This window comes from Camelina sativa, chromosome 4 (genome assembly GCF_030686135.1).
Source record: "Camelina sativa cultivar CO46 ecotype springtype chromosome 4, ASM3068613v1".
NCBI classification, from domain to species: domain Eukaryota; kingdom Viridiplantae; phylum Streptophyta; class Magnoliopsida; order Brassicales; family Brassicaceae; genus Camelina; species Camelina sativa.
Window position 1 is genome coordinate 29744501 of NC_141883.1, and position 18011 is coordinate 29762511.

The 18011-nt window shown below is 34.3% G+C and overlaps 3 protein-coding genes and 1 pseudogene across 4 annotated transcripts; 3 read left to right on the forward strand and 1 right to left on the reverse strand.

Moving 5' to 3' along the window:
* Positions 1–3876: 3876 nt before the first annotated feature.
* On the forward strand, positions 3877–4903 carry LOC104782605 (sigma factor binding protein 2, chloroplastic pseudogene; annotated as a pseudogene). Its single transcript, XR_015597296.1, has one exon. The product of XR_015597296.1 is annotated as a sigma factor binding protein 2, chloroplastic pseudogene (transcript).
* A 3643-nt stretch (positions 4904–8546) lies between these two features.
* Positions 8547–11870, reverse strand: LOC104782606 (amino acid transporter AVT1A). The gene is made up of 11 exons (XM_010507582.2): positions 11157–11870; positions 10779–11041; positions 10490–10704; positions 10346–10369; positions 10064–10244; positions 9745–9964; positions 9504–9639; positions 9241–9406; positions 9081–9124; positions 8902–8964; positions 8547–8783 (listed from the first exon to the last, which is right to left on the reverse strand). The coding sequence occupies exons 1-11, from the start codon at positions 11339–11341 to the stop codon at positions 8688–8690; spliced, it is 1593 nt and encodes a 530-aa protein (XP_010505884.1). The 5' UTR covers positions 11342–11870; the 3' UTR covers positions 8547–8687.
* Positions 11871–12640: 770 nt separating this feature from the next.
* On the forward strand, positions 12641–14006 carry LOC104782607 (uncharacterized). The gene is made up of 4 exons (XM_010507583.2): positions 12641–12739; positions 12898–13036; positions 13341–13413; positions 13590–14006. The coding sequence occupies exons 1-4, from the start codon at positions 12718–12720 to the stop codon at positions 13839–13841; spliced, it is 486 nt and encodes a 161-aa protein (XP_010505885.1). The 5' UTR covers positions 12641–12717; the 3' UTR covers positions 13842–14006.
* Positions 13590–17817, forward strand: LOC104782608 (phosphatidylinositol 4-phosphate 5-kinase 5-like). Its single transcript, XM_010507584.2, has 8 exons — positions 13590–15822; positions 15912–16079; positions 16168–16333; positions 16441–16557; positions 16645–16838; positions 16920–17050; positions 17147–17219; positions 17307–17817. The coding sequence occupies exons 1-8, from the start codon at positions 14642–14644 to the stop codon at positions 17593–17595; spliced, it is 2319 nt and encodes a 772-aa protein (XP_010505886.1). The 5' UTR covers positions 13590–14641; the 3' UTR covers positions 17596–17817.
* The last annotated feature ends 194 nt before the right edge of the window (positions 17818–18011 follow it).

Below are 18011 nucleotides of genomic sequence, written 5' to 3' on the forward strand. Positions count from 1 at the left end.
GAGTAACGGGACGGGTATTGAAAACTAAACTAATACCCTATACTCGTCTTTTACTCATAGGTAATATAATTATAATACCCTTTACTCGACCCTAAAGCTGCAGGTACCTTTTTTCGAGACGGGTACGAGTCGAGTAACGGATCGAATACGGGTATTAGTGCCCAGGCCTACTACATTCAAGCATCCGACGAGGACTTGCTTTTAGAGTTTGGTCCAGTGGGCTTCTCATATTTGTCTTTTTATAAAACACGGATTTGGAGAATCGTTCATGAAGACGGTTGTGTAAGTGTTGCTTTTAGGATTTGGATTTTGGAATATGGTCCCAATGGACTTTTTTTTTTTTTTTTCCTTCCAATGACTTTATTAGAAATCAAAATGCAGATCTGTGTTTACAGCAGAATATAGAATTGTGGACAAGTATTATACAACATATATGGTCTATCACTAATTACTGCCGCTTTAGCTAGAGCATCTGCACAAACATTCTGCTCTCGGCATGTGAAGGAGAATCGTATAGCAGTGAATCGTGTGGTTGGTCCCAATGGACTTATCTTTTTCTCTGAGAATAAAAAAGACTTGATTACCAAAACATAAACATACAAACATACAGGATTACAGATATTTTGTCTATTATAAACTTATATATAGATTTACCATTATAATAAGTAGAAAAAACGTATAAAATAATTTTCACAATGGCATGTCAACAAAACTCATTATTAGATCTCTATAAAATTAAACTATGTATATTTTTATTCCAAATGTCGGAAAATATATATATGTATATATATATTTGTATTTCGAATAGCTTACAAAAGATATCTTGAATCTCTTTCTAAACTATTTTTGTTTTGTTTTTAAGTTCACAAATATGTGTAAGAAATTAAGAAATTGTAAAAACACCACACTTTGACAAATAACAAACGTAAAAAATGTATATCTATGTGATGATCAATACAACATCTAGATCAAAGATGAATTCAGTACCGTATGCTCTACTAGAAAGAACAGAGAAAAAATGAAGTGGTTTGAGGATACGTGTAAATCGTGGACAATAATAACATAAAATACGTACCCAATCTACTTGATAGATTGTCTCGGAAGAAGTCAGTCGTTTGGATCCGTTTACTTTCAGAGTCAACACACGTACGTGTTTTTAGGATAATGCAACCACGAATACGTTTTTTAACTTTTTGGTGTCCAAACATTTTTTTGTTTGGTCGTTACTCGTTATTGCCCAAACCTTTTTAAATCACCAATTTCTTCGGTGGTTATGGTGTTATTGCCGTTTCTGTAATTGTGCCAAAAATAATTTTAATTCATGGCCATCAACATAGTCGGTCATTAGTCTCAAGTAACCAGCTACGTACAGAGATTGGTAAAGAAGGTGTCGCCGACAAATTTAAAATTATTTTGGTTCAACTTCTATAATGGTTATCGAGAAAGTTAGATTCGTTTATTTTGTAAGACTCATAATTATAAGATGTGATATAGTTGGCTTTTGCGAATATTGTGATATGAATTTCGTTACATTGTTAATGCTTTTTTTTTTTCCTTAATGAAATGGGACCGAGGCATACTCGTACGTCTCTATTGTAAGGAGGGTATTCCTATTTTGTTCATGGGGGAAAAAATGATAGCCTCTCGTAATATAAGAGATTTTTTCAACTTTTATGAACATCGAGTAAAGTCGTATTTGGAATTATATTATGTGTCACGAAAAAATGAAAGCCTCTCTATCTACGTACACGTGACTTGACTTATTTGTTGAAGATCAATATGGTCAAGTTCGATTTTTTTTTTTAAAGTACTAAGAATTTGTCGGAGCTTACGATAACGTTCTTCTGATTAGTGAACTAACACTAAAACAATTATCTTAGAATCTACTGTAATATTATACGATGATTAAACCTGTCAACTTTTTGAAATAAAATGTAGTATTGATCAAAACGAAATAAAAATTAGGAGTTTTGGGAGGGGCAATACGAGGGCCCTCACTAATAATAATACATAGACCGATGTCAAGAGCTAAACCTTTTAATTAAGGACAGACCACCGCACATACCGCAGTGCTACCTCTCGTCCCACTTGTCCACATGGACCCCTTTTGCTTTCATTTCTATCAATTATTTTTCCAATTAAAACTCTTTCGTATTAAGTGTTTGAGTTTTCTACTCATACAATACATGAATACATTACTTTTCGATATCATCATTAACATTTATGTTGTTAAATAGTAATATACTAAGGGGAGGTATTGGTTTAGAATTTAGAAAGAATTTTAATGATTTTATGTTCTTGCTGATTGTTAGAATTATAGAAAATTGAAAGGTAAAAATGAAGGATTCTAAGAGATTGTTTAGGAAGTTTTTTAAAATCTTGATGATTTGTTTTTTCTAATCTTGTAAAATCTTTCTATTTGATGAAAGAGTTTTCATGACTTTTGTTATGAAGGAAATGATATAAAATCATAAACCAATAACATAAAATTTGAATTCATTAACAATCCAAGATTCTTTTGTTTTACTTGAATAACATAAAACTTTTAATGACTTTATAAAATTTTTAATCCAATAACACTAGATTTATCAAGATTTTAGATAACTTTTTACAAATCCACAACCAATAACACCAAATTTTTAAAGAGTTTTCAAAAGTCTTGATTGAATAACAACATATTTTACCTAACTTTTAAAGTCATTAAAATTCTTTCTAAATCCTAAACCAATACCTCCCCTAATAATATATGTATATGGTGTTAATAAAGTAATTAAAAATCGAGATTATGTAACATATTTAATTATTTTATTGGCACCATATACATATATTAAATATGTAAAGTAATTAAAAATCGAGATTATGTTGGAGTCGGCAAATGGAAAGTGTCCCCAATAAAGTAATTAAAAATCGAGATTAGGTGCTAAAATAATTAAATATTAACTTCAAATTTGTACATAGAAACCAACAGACTGTTTCTTCTAAAATGGGACTAAAATCGAATAAACTAAATCACCAGTTAGATCTATATTCCGTGCTCAACAATTGAGTTGACTCAAACCATGAAAAACGATTGAGTTGACTCTAATGGAATGACTATCCCTTTTCAAGTTTTCATACGTAAATATAACATATTATTGTATATCATTATCAAACCTATAATAATTTACACAATGGTTAGTTTTCGTTTTTTGGTAGGAAGTTTTTGTTTTTTGTTGTTGACAACTTAAGTAGTTAGAAGTTTTTTTTGGCTAATTTTTTTTTTTTTTGGGATCATATTTGTGTTAATCACCATGGTTAAGTAGCATCGTCAATGGTTCCCGCGAAGGTTAGTTAAATTTTTTTCAGTTAGAATTAAGTTGGTGATGAGATCATTATCGTCGGGACAAAAGTGACGTCATGGCGTCTATACCTCTACCTCACCGATCATGACGTGGCCTTCTCTTAGGTACCCTGATGGCATATTAGCCGACGGCGGCTTTCACTTTACCTTCTTCTCATATATCTTCCATCACCGATTGTTTTGGCGCGTGACAAACACGTCCGGGGAAATCATTCTAATTATTTTAAGTCGAGACTATAGATATTGGTATACAACATTTTTTTATGTCCAAAAATTCGTTATATACTAGGTTAATTTAAATGTTTTTGTAATTATCTTATATCATTGAGATGTCCAAAATATTGATTGATTGATCTAAACCCATTTGATTATATCATTATACCACTGAAACGTCCTAATACGATATAGTCCACAGTCCACACTAGTCAAGTCTCCCGACAATATATTCTAGGGTTTCTTTGGTCCAAGTCCAACAATTTTCCAATCAGAAAGAGTAATAAATCACACTTGTTTTTGTTTGTTTGGTTTTTATAAATCACACTAGTTAAGAATTAAGATCGTGGAGAAACTTAGGATCAAGTAATACGTATTATGAAAATACACACACACGCGCCGTCGGCTATCAGCAGATGAGGAGGATTCAACTCGGACTCAATGCCATTTAATTTGTTTTGTTTGCTTCTTCTCTCTTCCCTATCTTCGCTGTAATTTCCACTCTCCTTCCTAAACAGTAAAAAAAAAAAGTTTATTGTATATATATTTTAAAATTGGGCTAAAACAAAGATAAGCTCATACACATCTAAATTTTTTCTCTCTTACAAACGAAAAAAGGAATTAATAAAGAAGATGGATCAGTCATCATCGACGTTGCTCATAAACCGGAGAAAATCATCATCGTCTCCGACGAGGATACCACCGAAGCAAAAGAGGAAGTCAACGACGAGGATGACTACGAACAAACCCATCAAAGTCCGTTACATATCAAATCCTATGAGAGTCGAGACTTGTCCTTCTAAGTTCAGAGAGCTCGTTCAAGAACTCACCGGTCAAGACGCAGCTGATCTACCACAGGAACCCACCACTTTCCCGGTCGAAGAAAATCTCCACCGTCCATGTGAGTCGTCGGAGATGAACTCTGAGCCGTTGGATGGAGGAGGGATCCGTGAGTACTATTCACCGATGGATGATGATGAAGTGTTTGATGCTCCTCAGATGTCGGCAAGTCTTTCTGGTTTTTTCTCCTCTGGTTTTTACAATGTGAATGCTTTAGGAAGCATTGGTTCTCTCTGAATCCAACCAAAAAAAAAAAAAAAACAATTCTTATTACAAAAATACTATGTAAGTTTCCACACTGAAACATATGAAGAAGCAATCATCTAGTATAGTTTTAGGGTTTTTTCATCGAAATCTATATATAGTTGCTAGCTTGGTGAATTATTTTCGTTTGTGAGTAGAGAGATACATATATAGCAAATTACTGTGGTCATTTCAATCATTTGTTTGTTTTTTTTTATATATATATAATAATCAAAAACCTTATCAGGTGGTTTATATTTGTGTAAATATATAAAGTATCATATCAAATTCCCAGTTTGATGGTAATAATTTTTGTGATCATCAGTTTGATCTCCCATGTGGTAAATTAAATGATCACATATGGAAACAAAAACTACAACCATTTAGAGAGAGCTTTTATGTTATCACGGACTTTAGTAGAACATTTGGATAGATGTTTGATGTATCCCTTTTGATTTTTTAATTTATTTTTGGATTTTAGAAGATAATTTTGGTTGACCCCATCCCTATATATTAAAATAGAAACATTATGGAGAAAAAGCTGATTTGTCGTCGCTAGAGAGTTTCGTATTCAATTTATTGTTTACCATTAGTATTCCATAAAATAACATAAAATTGTCACTGCTATTCAATTTATTTATATACACAATATTTTGCTCCTATAAATTCTAAAATTGGTAAATATTATTTACAAATTGATAAATATTATCCCCTACATATTTTCAAAATTAAATTAATTTCACTATATATTGTAATATAATAATATAACTATATTATGAGATGTGAAAATATATATATTTAAAATCATATCTTCAGAAATATAAATAATGTTATCTTTCTAATAATTTTATAAAGCTCTAATGGTGAAAAAATCAAAGATCATTTGAAACTGGATTAATGTTTATTCTTTTGTTAAAAACAATAACTATATTTGCCAAAAAAAACATATGATCACCAATTAAAATGACATAAATATATTCTTTAATTTGGATAACTATGTAGTTAAACATTATATATAAATATGTAGTTATAGTGTTTTTTTAACCAATAGCTGAGATATATAGGAATCTAATGACCAGTTAAAATTTATAAAATCCAGTGATATAATACCATAACTAAGACCAATTATATAAAGGATCTAATGACCAATTATAGTCTTTCCCCTCACGAAACAATTTTGTAATTTTATTTTTCCATCAATTACGAACACATATATTACTTAAAAAATAATAATATCCAAATTAAAAAAATTCTCCTTAATAAAATACCTTATGATATCTCCTATATAAAATACTCACGCTTTATATCCCATTTTATTACTTTCCCTTCTCTTACTATATTATTTACATTAAATTATCATTAGTATAAATAAGGAATATTTCATTCAATAATTGAAGGAAATCTATACTATTAATTGGGAAATACACTTAAGGGTTAAAAAAAAATCATATCAAATATCCATGTTGCCAAACTGACCTAATTTACATATTAAGAAGAAAAAAAAAATTAAACAACAGAATTATTATATTTTAGGAAATCGTTCAAATTAGTTTCATAATAATCAGGTTATGAGAATTTTGTGTGGGTATATTCATGTATGACAAAATACGGTACGAGAATTTTGGGAACAAGAATTCAAGCAGAACATATGCGGACATACTATTTACTCATATGAATTACGAGGAATGAGGTTTTTTCGGGTCAAAAAAAATTTAAGCATTGCAATCAGACATATTAGACGGGTTTGATCGCACAATTTTTTTTTTTAAATTATGTAAAAATAACTTTGCACGTACGTGCGGGTCCAAACCTAGTCTCTATATAATAGAGCTACGCAATAATACATTTATTTTCGATTATTTTTTAATGATACAAGAATTTTGTTATTTTTTCTTAACATTTAATACTGTATTTTTTAAAACAAAATTTGATACAGTATTTAGTAGAGGTCACATTATTGTAAGGAACTACAATATGTAAGTTACGCTGGTTTCTACGACTTCATGAGTTTCAAAAGTTAAGACAAAAAAAAATAAAATTAAAAAGCTTTTTTTTTTTTTTCTTTTAAGATGATAAATTTTTGTTTCTATTGTATTTCATATACTTGAAAAAAAAAATTCAGCGAGCATTCTGTTTTTAATATGACTCCTCAGTGAATCTTTGTTGAGGCTACCATGGAGCCGATCGATTATTTTCATAAATGTATCTTTGTATTGGTATTTTGCATGTAATTAAATGTGAAACATAGACAAATATATCTTTTAGCTTATAGCACAACTATTTACATTTACATATTGAAATATTATGTACAGAACACATAACATATTCAGAAAATACATTATACCTTAAAAATTAATATATTAATTAAAATATATATATAGATCAAAGGCAAACGCAGTATACGTATTTTTTTCAGTATGTATGTTTTGTGCATGTTTCGCATTTGCCTTAATACAATCAACAAACAAATGAACAATATCTGACGGTAATATTCATCTGATACGAACAACATTATTAAATGGAAACAACAACTTCAGTTTGAACTGTGGATTTGTAATGGTAGTTTGACTATTGTGATGTCTTAAATTGCAAAAACATTCAACGTTTCACAGGTTTTAAAAGTTTCTCTAGAATTGTGATTTGTGAGGCTATGATTCCATATAAAGAAAAAAAAAAATCCCAACGATTTATGAGGTCGCCACTTTGAATTCAAAATAATACTTCTAATCAAATGATTAAACATCTTCCAAGCTTTATCTTTTGAGTTCTTGACCAAAAAGATGACCAACGTTGTGTCGCTTGTTTCGCACGGCCAATAGACCATTTTCAATTGTCAACGAGAAATGGACACATTCATATATAAAATTATTTTCTGTTTGTTTACTTGTCAGTTGTCACCGTCTATTATATTACTGGTTAAGAAATCTAGTTTTGTCATCGAATCAATAAAGTTATATGGACCAAAACGTTTAGCCTATTTTTTTTTGTTCTACATGTTTCATTACAGTAGTTTTTTTTTGTAGATGAGATCACCTACAGACCTCCATCTATATACTAGTTTTCTGTCGAATAATCGTGATTGAATAGTTAGTCCGGTGTGCGACATATCTATACTTTATTTTTCTTGTCATACTGGAAAGTTTTTGATACCTAATTCTTTTTTTAAGGCTATAAATGAAATGCCTTTTGACACATTTTTTACTTTTGTGCAAACACTTCTAGGCAAATTATTTACAAAAGTTCTACTATTTGATTGTGCCGTAGTACATACAACAAACCCAACAGAGGGAATCCTCAAAATTAATTAGCATACCATATTTAATGATTTCTCACTATATTATCCAGTTTTGTTTTTAAACATGTCTCGTTAAGAGTATTTGTTTCTTATGATATGATGTATAACAAATTTAGTGAGTATTGTGAAACACTGAGCAGGACCGACAAACCTCAAGTCTCGTAACTTCCTTCCACGTAGTCATGTCGGTGACGACGAGACGGGAGATATTTGGGTCGGGCCGTCTAGGATTAAATTACTAAATGGACGATACAAATAATACTACAATATGCATGGTTCAATATATTCATGTGAAATCTTCTAAAACCTGTTCTTTAACTTCTTTCCGTTGGTTTGCTTATATTTTTCTCGATAGTTCCAATAAATTTTCACCGACTTTTTTTCCATGAAATCTTTATTTTTCTTCATGTTTGACAACTAAGAAATCCCGGGATGTCGAAAATATGTTTTACCCCAAATTTTCAAAAATGTATTTTTAAGAAATCTATATTATTTGTTTTATTGATTTGTGTTGTTATGCATGTCTTTGTTAATAGGCGTGCTCATCTAAACATGAGAAGGATGCTCAGAAAAATGAAGAGATACACAAAGATACGAAAGCAAACATAAAAACTATGAGAAAGCAAACCTTTCACTAGTTTTATTGACTTTAAAAAACCAAATTAATAATCTTAATCAGAGACTTATTAGCTTCAACAAAAAACATTCAACTCAAAGAAAAGGAGAGAAATTATGGGGCTTTGTCATGGAGTTTCTTCATTGATAGTTCCTAATGATCTTTGCAACCGAAGAGTATGTCCCCAAGGTCCCACTTACCACCCCAATTGCCACAATTATCGAACTCAGAATCATCTGTATCACACAACTCAATGTTAATCATAAGAATCCATATACAGAAAACTCATCAGTCCCCATATTACTTCAAAAAGTTGAGAAGAAGAGGAAACCAAAAATTCTGAAATTACATTACCTGTGTTCTTGTAGCTTTGTTCCCCATTATCTTTATGAAGCATAGAGCTGGCATTACTATTGCCTGAATCACACAAAATACTTTTGAGTTTTGATCCATGAATGTGTTTCTTGATAGCAATGATGTTCTTTGGATATATTAATCAATAGGGAGAGAACGGAGAGATGATGAAAACTAACCACGAGTATACTGAGAAGAGAACCTATTAGAGCCATCACAAGACCTGTGTGGAAAAATCAACCAATTGCAAAAGAAAGCAAAAATGAGTCTTGAGACCATTAAGGAGCATTCCGAGTAGAAAAAAAAAAAAAAAAAAACTGTCTAGCTTGATGTTCTTACCAAAGAATGGGATAAGGAAAGCAGAACAAACAGAGGAAGCAACGAGTGCTGTTCTTAGAAGAAGAAAACACCATATGTTCTCTGACATTCTTGGGGGTAACAGTTCTTCTATACTCCTAGCAAGTGGATTCATCAGGAGAGCGTACTTAGTAAACGGACTCACAACCTGAAAATAGAATAAAACAGAACGAAGAAGGAGTTTTAGAGTAAAACGAAACTTCCAAAGATTTATGGAAAGAAACAAACCGGTGTTGGTTTCTAACCGTAGTCCACTGTGCCACTTTTGAGAAAAATTGATCTTGTGGCATGTTTAGTGTAATCTGAGACAAGGTGGCTTCACCAAACATAAGGTAACCCATGACTGCAACTCCTCCATATAACAAAACACATAAAATGAAACTGCAACATAGCCAAAACAAAAAAAAATCATTAGTAGTTTTAGAATAGGATTGAGAAAAAAACATCAAAAGCTAATATAAGAAGAGTGATGTTTTTGGTATTTACGTTGTGATCACTGCTTTGTTGAATTTGGTTTTATCAGCCATGGATTGGTATATATTTGGGAACACAGAATGGCCTGAATAGCAAAATCCATAAATACCAATAGCAAACGGTATCCCGTTCAGTTTCACAGCTTGCCCGGTGTGATGAAACCCAATTCCCCCCGTTGTACCGAGGAAGAACACGCTTACTGCTATCAAAACGGTTGCAATAACTCCACCAGCTATGTCATCACAAGAAGAAAAAGTGAACTGATTCAAGATTCTTGACTAAAAGGAATCAATTCTATCAAGAAAAGAAAAAGCAGTTGATTTGAGTGTACCTGAGAGGTAGGAAATGATGCGGAGGTCCTTCAACCAAACAGTTGGCAGAACAATGAGAGCAGTTAAGATTCCAAATAAATGTTTAGAGTCAATATTGATACCAAGCCAATCCAAGGATGTACCAGGGAATAGCCCGGTAAGGTTATCCCCTTCCAAAATGATGAATTCAACACAATATGACTACAAAAAAAGTGGACACAGATTCTAGTAAGTTCAAACAGAAACAAGCTTGCTTTAGATCCATGAGTTTTTAATTTGGTAACAGAAAGATCTTCACTTACATAGAGTTCTGTGTACAATAGCATCTGCACAACAAAACACAAAAACAATCGCAGAGACCATAAGAAACTATGATTCTATAGCTGCAGCAGCAAATGCAAAAAACAGAACAGCTGATCCAAATCTCTAAAACCAAAACAACTTACACAGATAAGAATACGACCATAGATCCCAAAAGCTGCTTCTCCAATATCAGGATAAGTGATAATGCCAGTTTTATTCTCGAAACATTCTTTCATCAGAGTAGCAGTGTAACAACAGATAACAGCAAATAAGAGAAGAATCACCATACTAGCCCAACCAGCTTCTTTCACTGTAAAAGGTGTTGAGAGAAGTCCAACTCCGGCCATTACATTAATAGCTGCAACCAACAAATACAGAGTTTACACATATTTTGCTGATAAGCCCAAGAAAATCATAATCATTTATAATTACCATTGAAAATGGTTTGAGTGAAGCTGCAACCATAGCCACCAAGGGCCATTTCCTCAGCAAAGGAGCCTTTATGAGACCAAACTGATTGTGTAGCTGAGGCTTTGTCAGATTCTTCAGTCCTCTGAGGGAGCAAAGGTGCTTTAGATCCAACATCTAATTGACTTCCTAAATTACTTCTGCTTGCTCTATAGAAACTCGGAGGATTACTCCTCAGAGATCCGAAGATCGGTGATGCAGCAATCGTATATGAATCAGTCGTTTCCCTGAAAAAAACAGAACCAATCAAATTTACATAATCACAAATGTGTACCTGTGTTCATCATTACATGATCTCCCTGAAGATTCGAGCTTTACGAAGAGAATGTAAGAAAGAATTACCGAAAGCTCTGAGGCCATTGAACCTGGGAGATGAAAGGTTCATCGTTGTCGTCGTCACGATCAGCATCACCAGGAAGATCTCCGAGATCGCTCTGATCAGTTTCACTGTCGTTCTCGTACTTGCTGCTCTCTTCTAGATCTTCATCGTCTTCGAACGGAAACACGGTTTTTTTCTCCTTATCCATGTTTCTTGAAACAAACCTTTCACCTAATAATAATCGATCTACCGAGAGTAGTATGTATCAAGAACAACCCAACAAGAGAATACAAATCTCACAGACAAGGAAAATATATTTTTGATTGATGTTTTTGGTGACAGAGTGAGTGGGTTCGAGAAGTTTGCAGAAAGGTGGCTAATAGGGAAGGCTGAGTTCTCGAGAAGAGCACAATTGTCCGTTTTTTTTTGGTCTTTTAAGGGATAATATTTTTTTTGTGATTTGATTTGCTCTCTCTCTCTCTCTCTCTCTTCGCGAGTTGATTGCCTTGTTATAAGGCGGGAAGTGCTGACGTGGTGATGATAGAGATTAGAGAAAAGTGATCAGAGTTGAGTTCAATGTTTTGTTTGATCGATGACAAGTGTTGCGTTTGTGATTGTTCGGTCCGGATGGATGTGTTTGCCGTAGCCGGTTTTGAACGTGTTAACCATTTTTTTTCTTTTTTTGTCATCAACGTATTTCAAACCTATTGACAAACAAAAAAAAATCAAAAATCATTATCCGTTCGTTACCATGGAGTATTTATTTTAACTATCCGTGAAATTACTTTTGTTACTTTCTTTGACGAATAATTACTACCATGAATGATGAATGGTGCTGGATTCTTAGGTTTAGTACTTGCATAGAACTCATTCGTTGTTCTAAATCTAAATGTCCCGCAAGAGTCCAAAGAAAAAGATGTGAGTGACTCAAAGTCGACGAGGGAATGGGGTGTAAATGTCTATCGTGTCAGCTAAAAGCCTAAAACATAGAAATACGTTATCTCTCTGTGCTGGCATGTGAAGTTTCTCCAAGTGTCCTACTTCCATATGCTCATTTCCAAATCTAATCATTTTTAACCTTTTTTTTTCTTTAACACAAAAGTATTTTTATTTTGGTCAATGACCTTTTTTTTGTTTTTAATGAAAAGATCTCTCCATGCCTTTGCCACCTTGATATTTTGCTAAAATGGATCATCAACATTTTAATTACTCTACTAAATTTTGGCTTTCAAATTTATACTGTGACTATATTTTATGTTACGTTTGAGAGGATTCCTACGTCTCATAATTCAGTAAACAGTTGATTATGAGATATCATATAACTAACAACTAATGTTGAACTGTGCATAAAAGAAATTAAAATAAGATTTTCATATAATATGAAATTAAATGGACGCAAACTTTTTCTACAGATTCTTATGCTAAACTGTCACACGCTTCCGGTACGTGGCTTATCGATCAGGAAATGCCAAGATACTGAGCCCACCTCACAAGTCACAAGGTCACATCTCCATCATTTGTTTCTCAATATTATCGTTAACATTTGTTACAACATGCAAGAAAACGAAAGAAAGATATCACAATATGGGTCAAGCTCTCAATACCGGTTCGTCCTTTCTCTTTCTCCCACAAAATCACGTCTTCTATTGAATTCATTTATAAATACATACACATATATCTTTCTTTTCTATATGATAAAGATTTAATACATTGTATATTTCAACTAATTTTTCTTTCCCGGGGTAACTTAATTATGGAACGAAGCAAAAGGGAAAGGAGAGGTAGACGTAAAAGACTTGGAAGCAATGGCTGAAAATTGCTACCGCAAACGCTTTGAAGAACAAAATGACGATCAAGAATGGTCTTTCGGCGATTTCTACCGCATTGTTGCTGAAGCTGTCGAGTAATTTTTTATATAATATTCTTCTTATTATCTTTTATTTTTTTTCTTCGGGAATTTATATAAAGCACGATAGGAATCGAGAACGTGAATCGAGAACAGTTAGTTGGTCTCCCTAAAACTCGAGTTTGGACACCACAAAATTATTATAGTTTTGGTCCGGGCGGCTTGTATGTCAATGCTATAAAAATAAAATAGAAAGAATGATAAAGACTCGAGCCAAATTAGTCGGCATCAAGATAATTTGATTATGGTATATAAATGATATTATACATGTGATATGATTATATTTATTTGGGTGCGACAGAGAAATCAACAGAAGACTCGGTGGTACGCAACTTAAGGTGCCAAGTGTTGATAAATTACAGGAAGCTTATGAGGTAAAAATCGCCTTAACTTGCTTTTTGTTTGAATAACAAAACCCTCTGCTGTATACAGAGTCTCTTAGATTTGGTTTACTCTAAACCGAAATAAGATTACAATTGAAACTCAATGTGTTAACCGTGAACAAATTGGTTTAATTAATGATCTTGGTCGGTCTCTTGAAATCGAGCAGAGACACAACCTCGGGGAGGGGAAGAAGCTATCGAAGGACGAGTTTCAGAAGCTTCTTCAGGAGGTTTTGATCGGAGCTGGGTTCACCGGCGTTGGAGGAGTGAAAGAGTTTCTTCTGTTCATCTTCGGAGTTCCTGCGCTCGCCGTCTTCCTCAAGAACCGTATAGCTCCGACGTCCCTATCCAACGATATTTTCATCCCAGCCGTCACCTCCGCCACCGTCTTCCTCCTCGCCAAGCTCAACAAGATATGACTATAATCGTTTGACCTTTTGCGAGCTTTGCTTTGTTTGGATTTGTATTGGCGATTGATTGATGATTATGCGTGTTTGTGAAATATATAGAAAGTTTCACTCTTTTAGTTGATTGATTGTTGAAACTTGAAAGAGAAAGAAATGAACTTATGTTGTTCGACAGAATGCCTCAGTGAGTTTAAAGTTAACTCTGTTTTTTTATTTTTTTTCAGTGAGTTTAAGTTAACGAATTCAGATTGGGGATCTAATTAGTCTAAATTGGTCCATATTGAAAGTATGTTTCAATTTATTTTGTTAGAAATAGATATGTCTTTGTATTAGAGGAAAGCAAGGAGAAGCTAAATATAGAGTATTTGGGGGTCCTGCTTGTTTCTCTAAATTTCAAGGCTTTCATTGGTTTGAGGACATGAACGAGTCTTTTCTTCGAATGTCAAAATTAGTTTTGGAAACTGAAAAGAAAAGATGAAATCTCGGAGACATTTTTTCCCTTTTAACTATTTTTTGGCGATTGGTTTTTTTCTCTGTTTTTCTTTCTTTGGTTTGAAAACATGGTCTAGACAATCAAATCATTCAATCCAATAATGCTGCTATCTGAATAAGATCTTTGCCTCCGACTCAGTTACAATTGAGATCACAGAAACTCGCAGAGGCAAAAGAAAATGACCAATGGGACATATGTTGATGATCTCTTGGGTATTTGTACATCTTTAGGATTGTTGTCTAGACATATCTTATGAGGGCATTCTAGTTACTGATAGCTTACAGGTTTATAAGATAGAGGTTTCCTTTAGTTTAACACAATGAGCAAGGACCAGAGCTATGTTCTAAAAGCATGGGAGGTGACCGTGCGAAAGACCCAGCAAGCAAAGAAGCGGGCAAATAGCGTTTTTGGAACAGTATCGGTAGCACCACATGCAGAGAACGATGCTACAAGTGATGATATTGACGATGAGACCACCACTAACAGGAGCAGCACTGAGGAGTTCTACCATGCTGAGAGGGTGCTTCCCAATGGGGACTACTACACAGGTCAATGGTATGATAATTTTCCTCATGGCAATGGAAAATACCTCTGGACAGATGGTTGCATGTACATTGGTGAGTGGTACAATGGGAAAACCATGGGGAATGGAAAGTTCGGGTGGCCATCTGGTGCCACATACGAAGGAGAGTTTAAAAGTGGTTACATGGATGGTATTGGCACATACACGGGTCCGAGTGGAGACGCTTATAAAGGTCAGTGGGTGATGAACCTGAAGCATGGACATGGTGTCAAGAGTTTTGCAAATGGGGATGCCTACGATGGTGAATGGAGGAGAGGTTTGCAAGAAGGTCAAGGAAAGTACCAATGGAGCGATGGGTGCTATTACATTGGCGAATGGAAGAATGGTACGATATGTGGCAAAGGGAGTTTTGTTTGGACAAATGGAAATAGATACGACGGGTTTTGGGATGAAGGTTTCCCCAGAGGGAATGGGACGTATAAATGGGACGATGGAAGTTTCTATGTTGGCCATTGGTCTAAGGATCCAGAGGAGATGAATGGTACATATTACCCGTCAGGAAAAGAAGGGAATCTTGACTGGGATCCTAAAGATTTGTTTAATAATCTGAGTGAGTACAGTATCTGCAGCGGAGAAAGGGTTCCAACGTTGCCTTCACAGAAGAAACTATCTGTTTGGAATTCTTCCAAGCGTATAGAGAAGCCTAGGAGGATGTCTGTTGATGGGAGGGTAAGTGTTGGCGTAGATAGAGCGTTTGAGAAGATGAATATGTGGGGGAACGAAATCGGTGAAGGAGGTACCGATATGAGGAAGGAATTGGATGCAGAGCTGATGAGATTGGACGCTGAAGGCCTTCAGAGCCTGAAGTCGAGCCCTGTGCCTATGAAACTTCCAAAAGCAGGAAGGAAGCAAGGGGAGACAATATCCAAAGGGCATCGCAATTACGATCTTATGCTTAATCTGCAATTAGGAATCAGGTAAGAGAGACTGTGTCCTGAGTTTTACAATTTGAAGTTTGTTGGTATATATATTTGTTGTCATTTTTAGTGAGTTTTATTCCCCGCAGGCATTCTGTTGGAAGACAAGCTCCAGCGGCATCTCTTGATCTGAAGCCTTCAGCTTTCGATCCAAAAGATAAGATATGGAGGAGGTTTCCGCGTGAAGGAACCAAGTACACTCCTCCACATCAATCTACTGAATTCAAATGGAAAGATTATTGCCCACTAGTTTTCAGGTTAGACCCAAAAATCCCTTTACCTATTTCACATATATACAAATTCTGTTGTATGCTTTAACATGTTTTGCTTATGATTTATTCCCAGGAGCTTGAGGAAGTTATTCAAAGTAGACCCAGCTGATTACATGTTATCGATTTGTGGGAATGATGCCCTTCGAGAACTATCATCCCCTGGCAAAAGTGGGAGCTTTTTTTATTTAACAAACGATGATCGCTACATGATAAAAACAATGAAGAAGTCGGAAACAAAAGTGAGTTCTTTTCAAATTACCGGTTAGAAAGTGTTGGCTTGCTACTACCGAGATTTCAGACTGCATTTACTGAAACTATTTTCTTTCTTTTTGTCTTCCTAATGTAGGTGCTTCTGAGGATGCTTGCAGCATATTACAACCATGTTCGAGCATTTGAGAACTCTTTGGTAATCAGATTCTTTGGTCTACACTGTGTGAAATTGAATGGACCAACCCAAAAGAAGGTAGATACAAGATTTTAACACTTGATTTGGCATGGCTTTTGAAACGATTGATTTGGATTCATACCTTTTGGTCTACATATAATGCAGGTGCGATTCGTCATTATGGGTAATCTGTTTTGTTCCAAGTACTCTGTTCACAGACGCTTTGATCTGAAAGGATCTTCTCTTGGTCGTACAACTGACAAACCTGAATCAGAAATCGATTCAAACACGATCTTGAAAGACCTCGACTTGAATTTCATCTTCAGATTGCAGAAAGTATGGTACCAAGAATTTATAAGGTCAAAAACCATTACACTCTACTTTTACAAAAGTTTGTTTGCGCTTGCCCCATTTCTCATGGCTCATTTCTCACATTACAGGCAAATCGATAAAGACTGCGAGTTTCTAGAACAGGAGAGAATAATGGATTACAGTCTTCTAGTTGGGATTCACTTCAGAGAAGCTTCTGTCGCTGGAGAGCTTATTCCTTCTGGAGCTCGAACGCCTATTGGTTAGCATCTGTCAAATCAAAAATGTTTTTTCTTCCCATCAGCAAAAAATTGAATAATTTATAGAAGCAAAATGATTGTTTCCTTATCTACTACAGGTGAATCAGAAGAAGAATCAGGCCCTCGTCTTTCTAGAGCAGAGGTTGATCAGCTTCTTTCAGATCCTTCAAGGTAACACAACACGAGATCAATACCAACACTTTTAAACTCAAAACAGAAACACATCAACATTGATGTCGGATATGTTTGTATTTGCAGGTGGGCAAGTATAAGATTGGGGACCAACATGCCAGCGCGTGCAGAGAGAACGATGAGAAAAAACGACTGTGAGCTTCAGCTTGTGGGAGAACCTACAGGGGAGTTCTACGAAGTGGTGATGATATTTGGGATTATTGACATTCTTCAGGATTATGATATCAGCAAGAAGCTTGAACATGCGTACAAGAGCATACAGTATGACCCTTCGTCTATATCTGCGGTTGATCCAAGACAATACTCGAGGCGTTTCCGTGACTTTATCTTCAAAGTCTTCACAGATGACAATTGAGAAGGGGTTATATTGTCTCTGGGATATTTAGCTTTCTTGTGTCCCAAGAAAGAGGGATAGATACTTTGGCAAAAGGGCTCTGCAAACGGACGACCTTGCAAAGTATGAAGTATGAATCCCATTTTGTTTGTTTATTTCAAAATTTAATAGATCTTTCTGATTTTTGTATTAATCTTTGTAATCAGTTAAAATCCATAGCAATAAATATTCTTGTTCTTATTCTTTCCTTGTATTAATCTTATGTAACCTTAAACAAAACAACCACAAACACTTTCATTATATAAAAAAAAATGATTTTCTTGTTTGAAATTCTTGTAAATAAAATGGTTTGAAAGTTTAAAGTTATAATATGTTGAAAGTTACATAATTTCCACTAATAGGTTTAAAAAAAAAAAAAAAAGTAGAAAAGTGGGGGG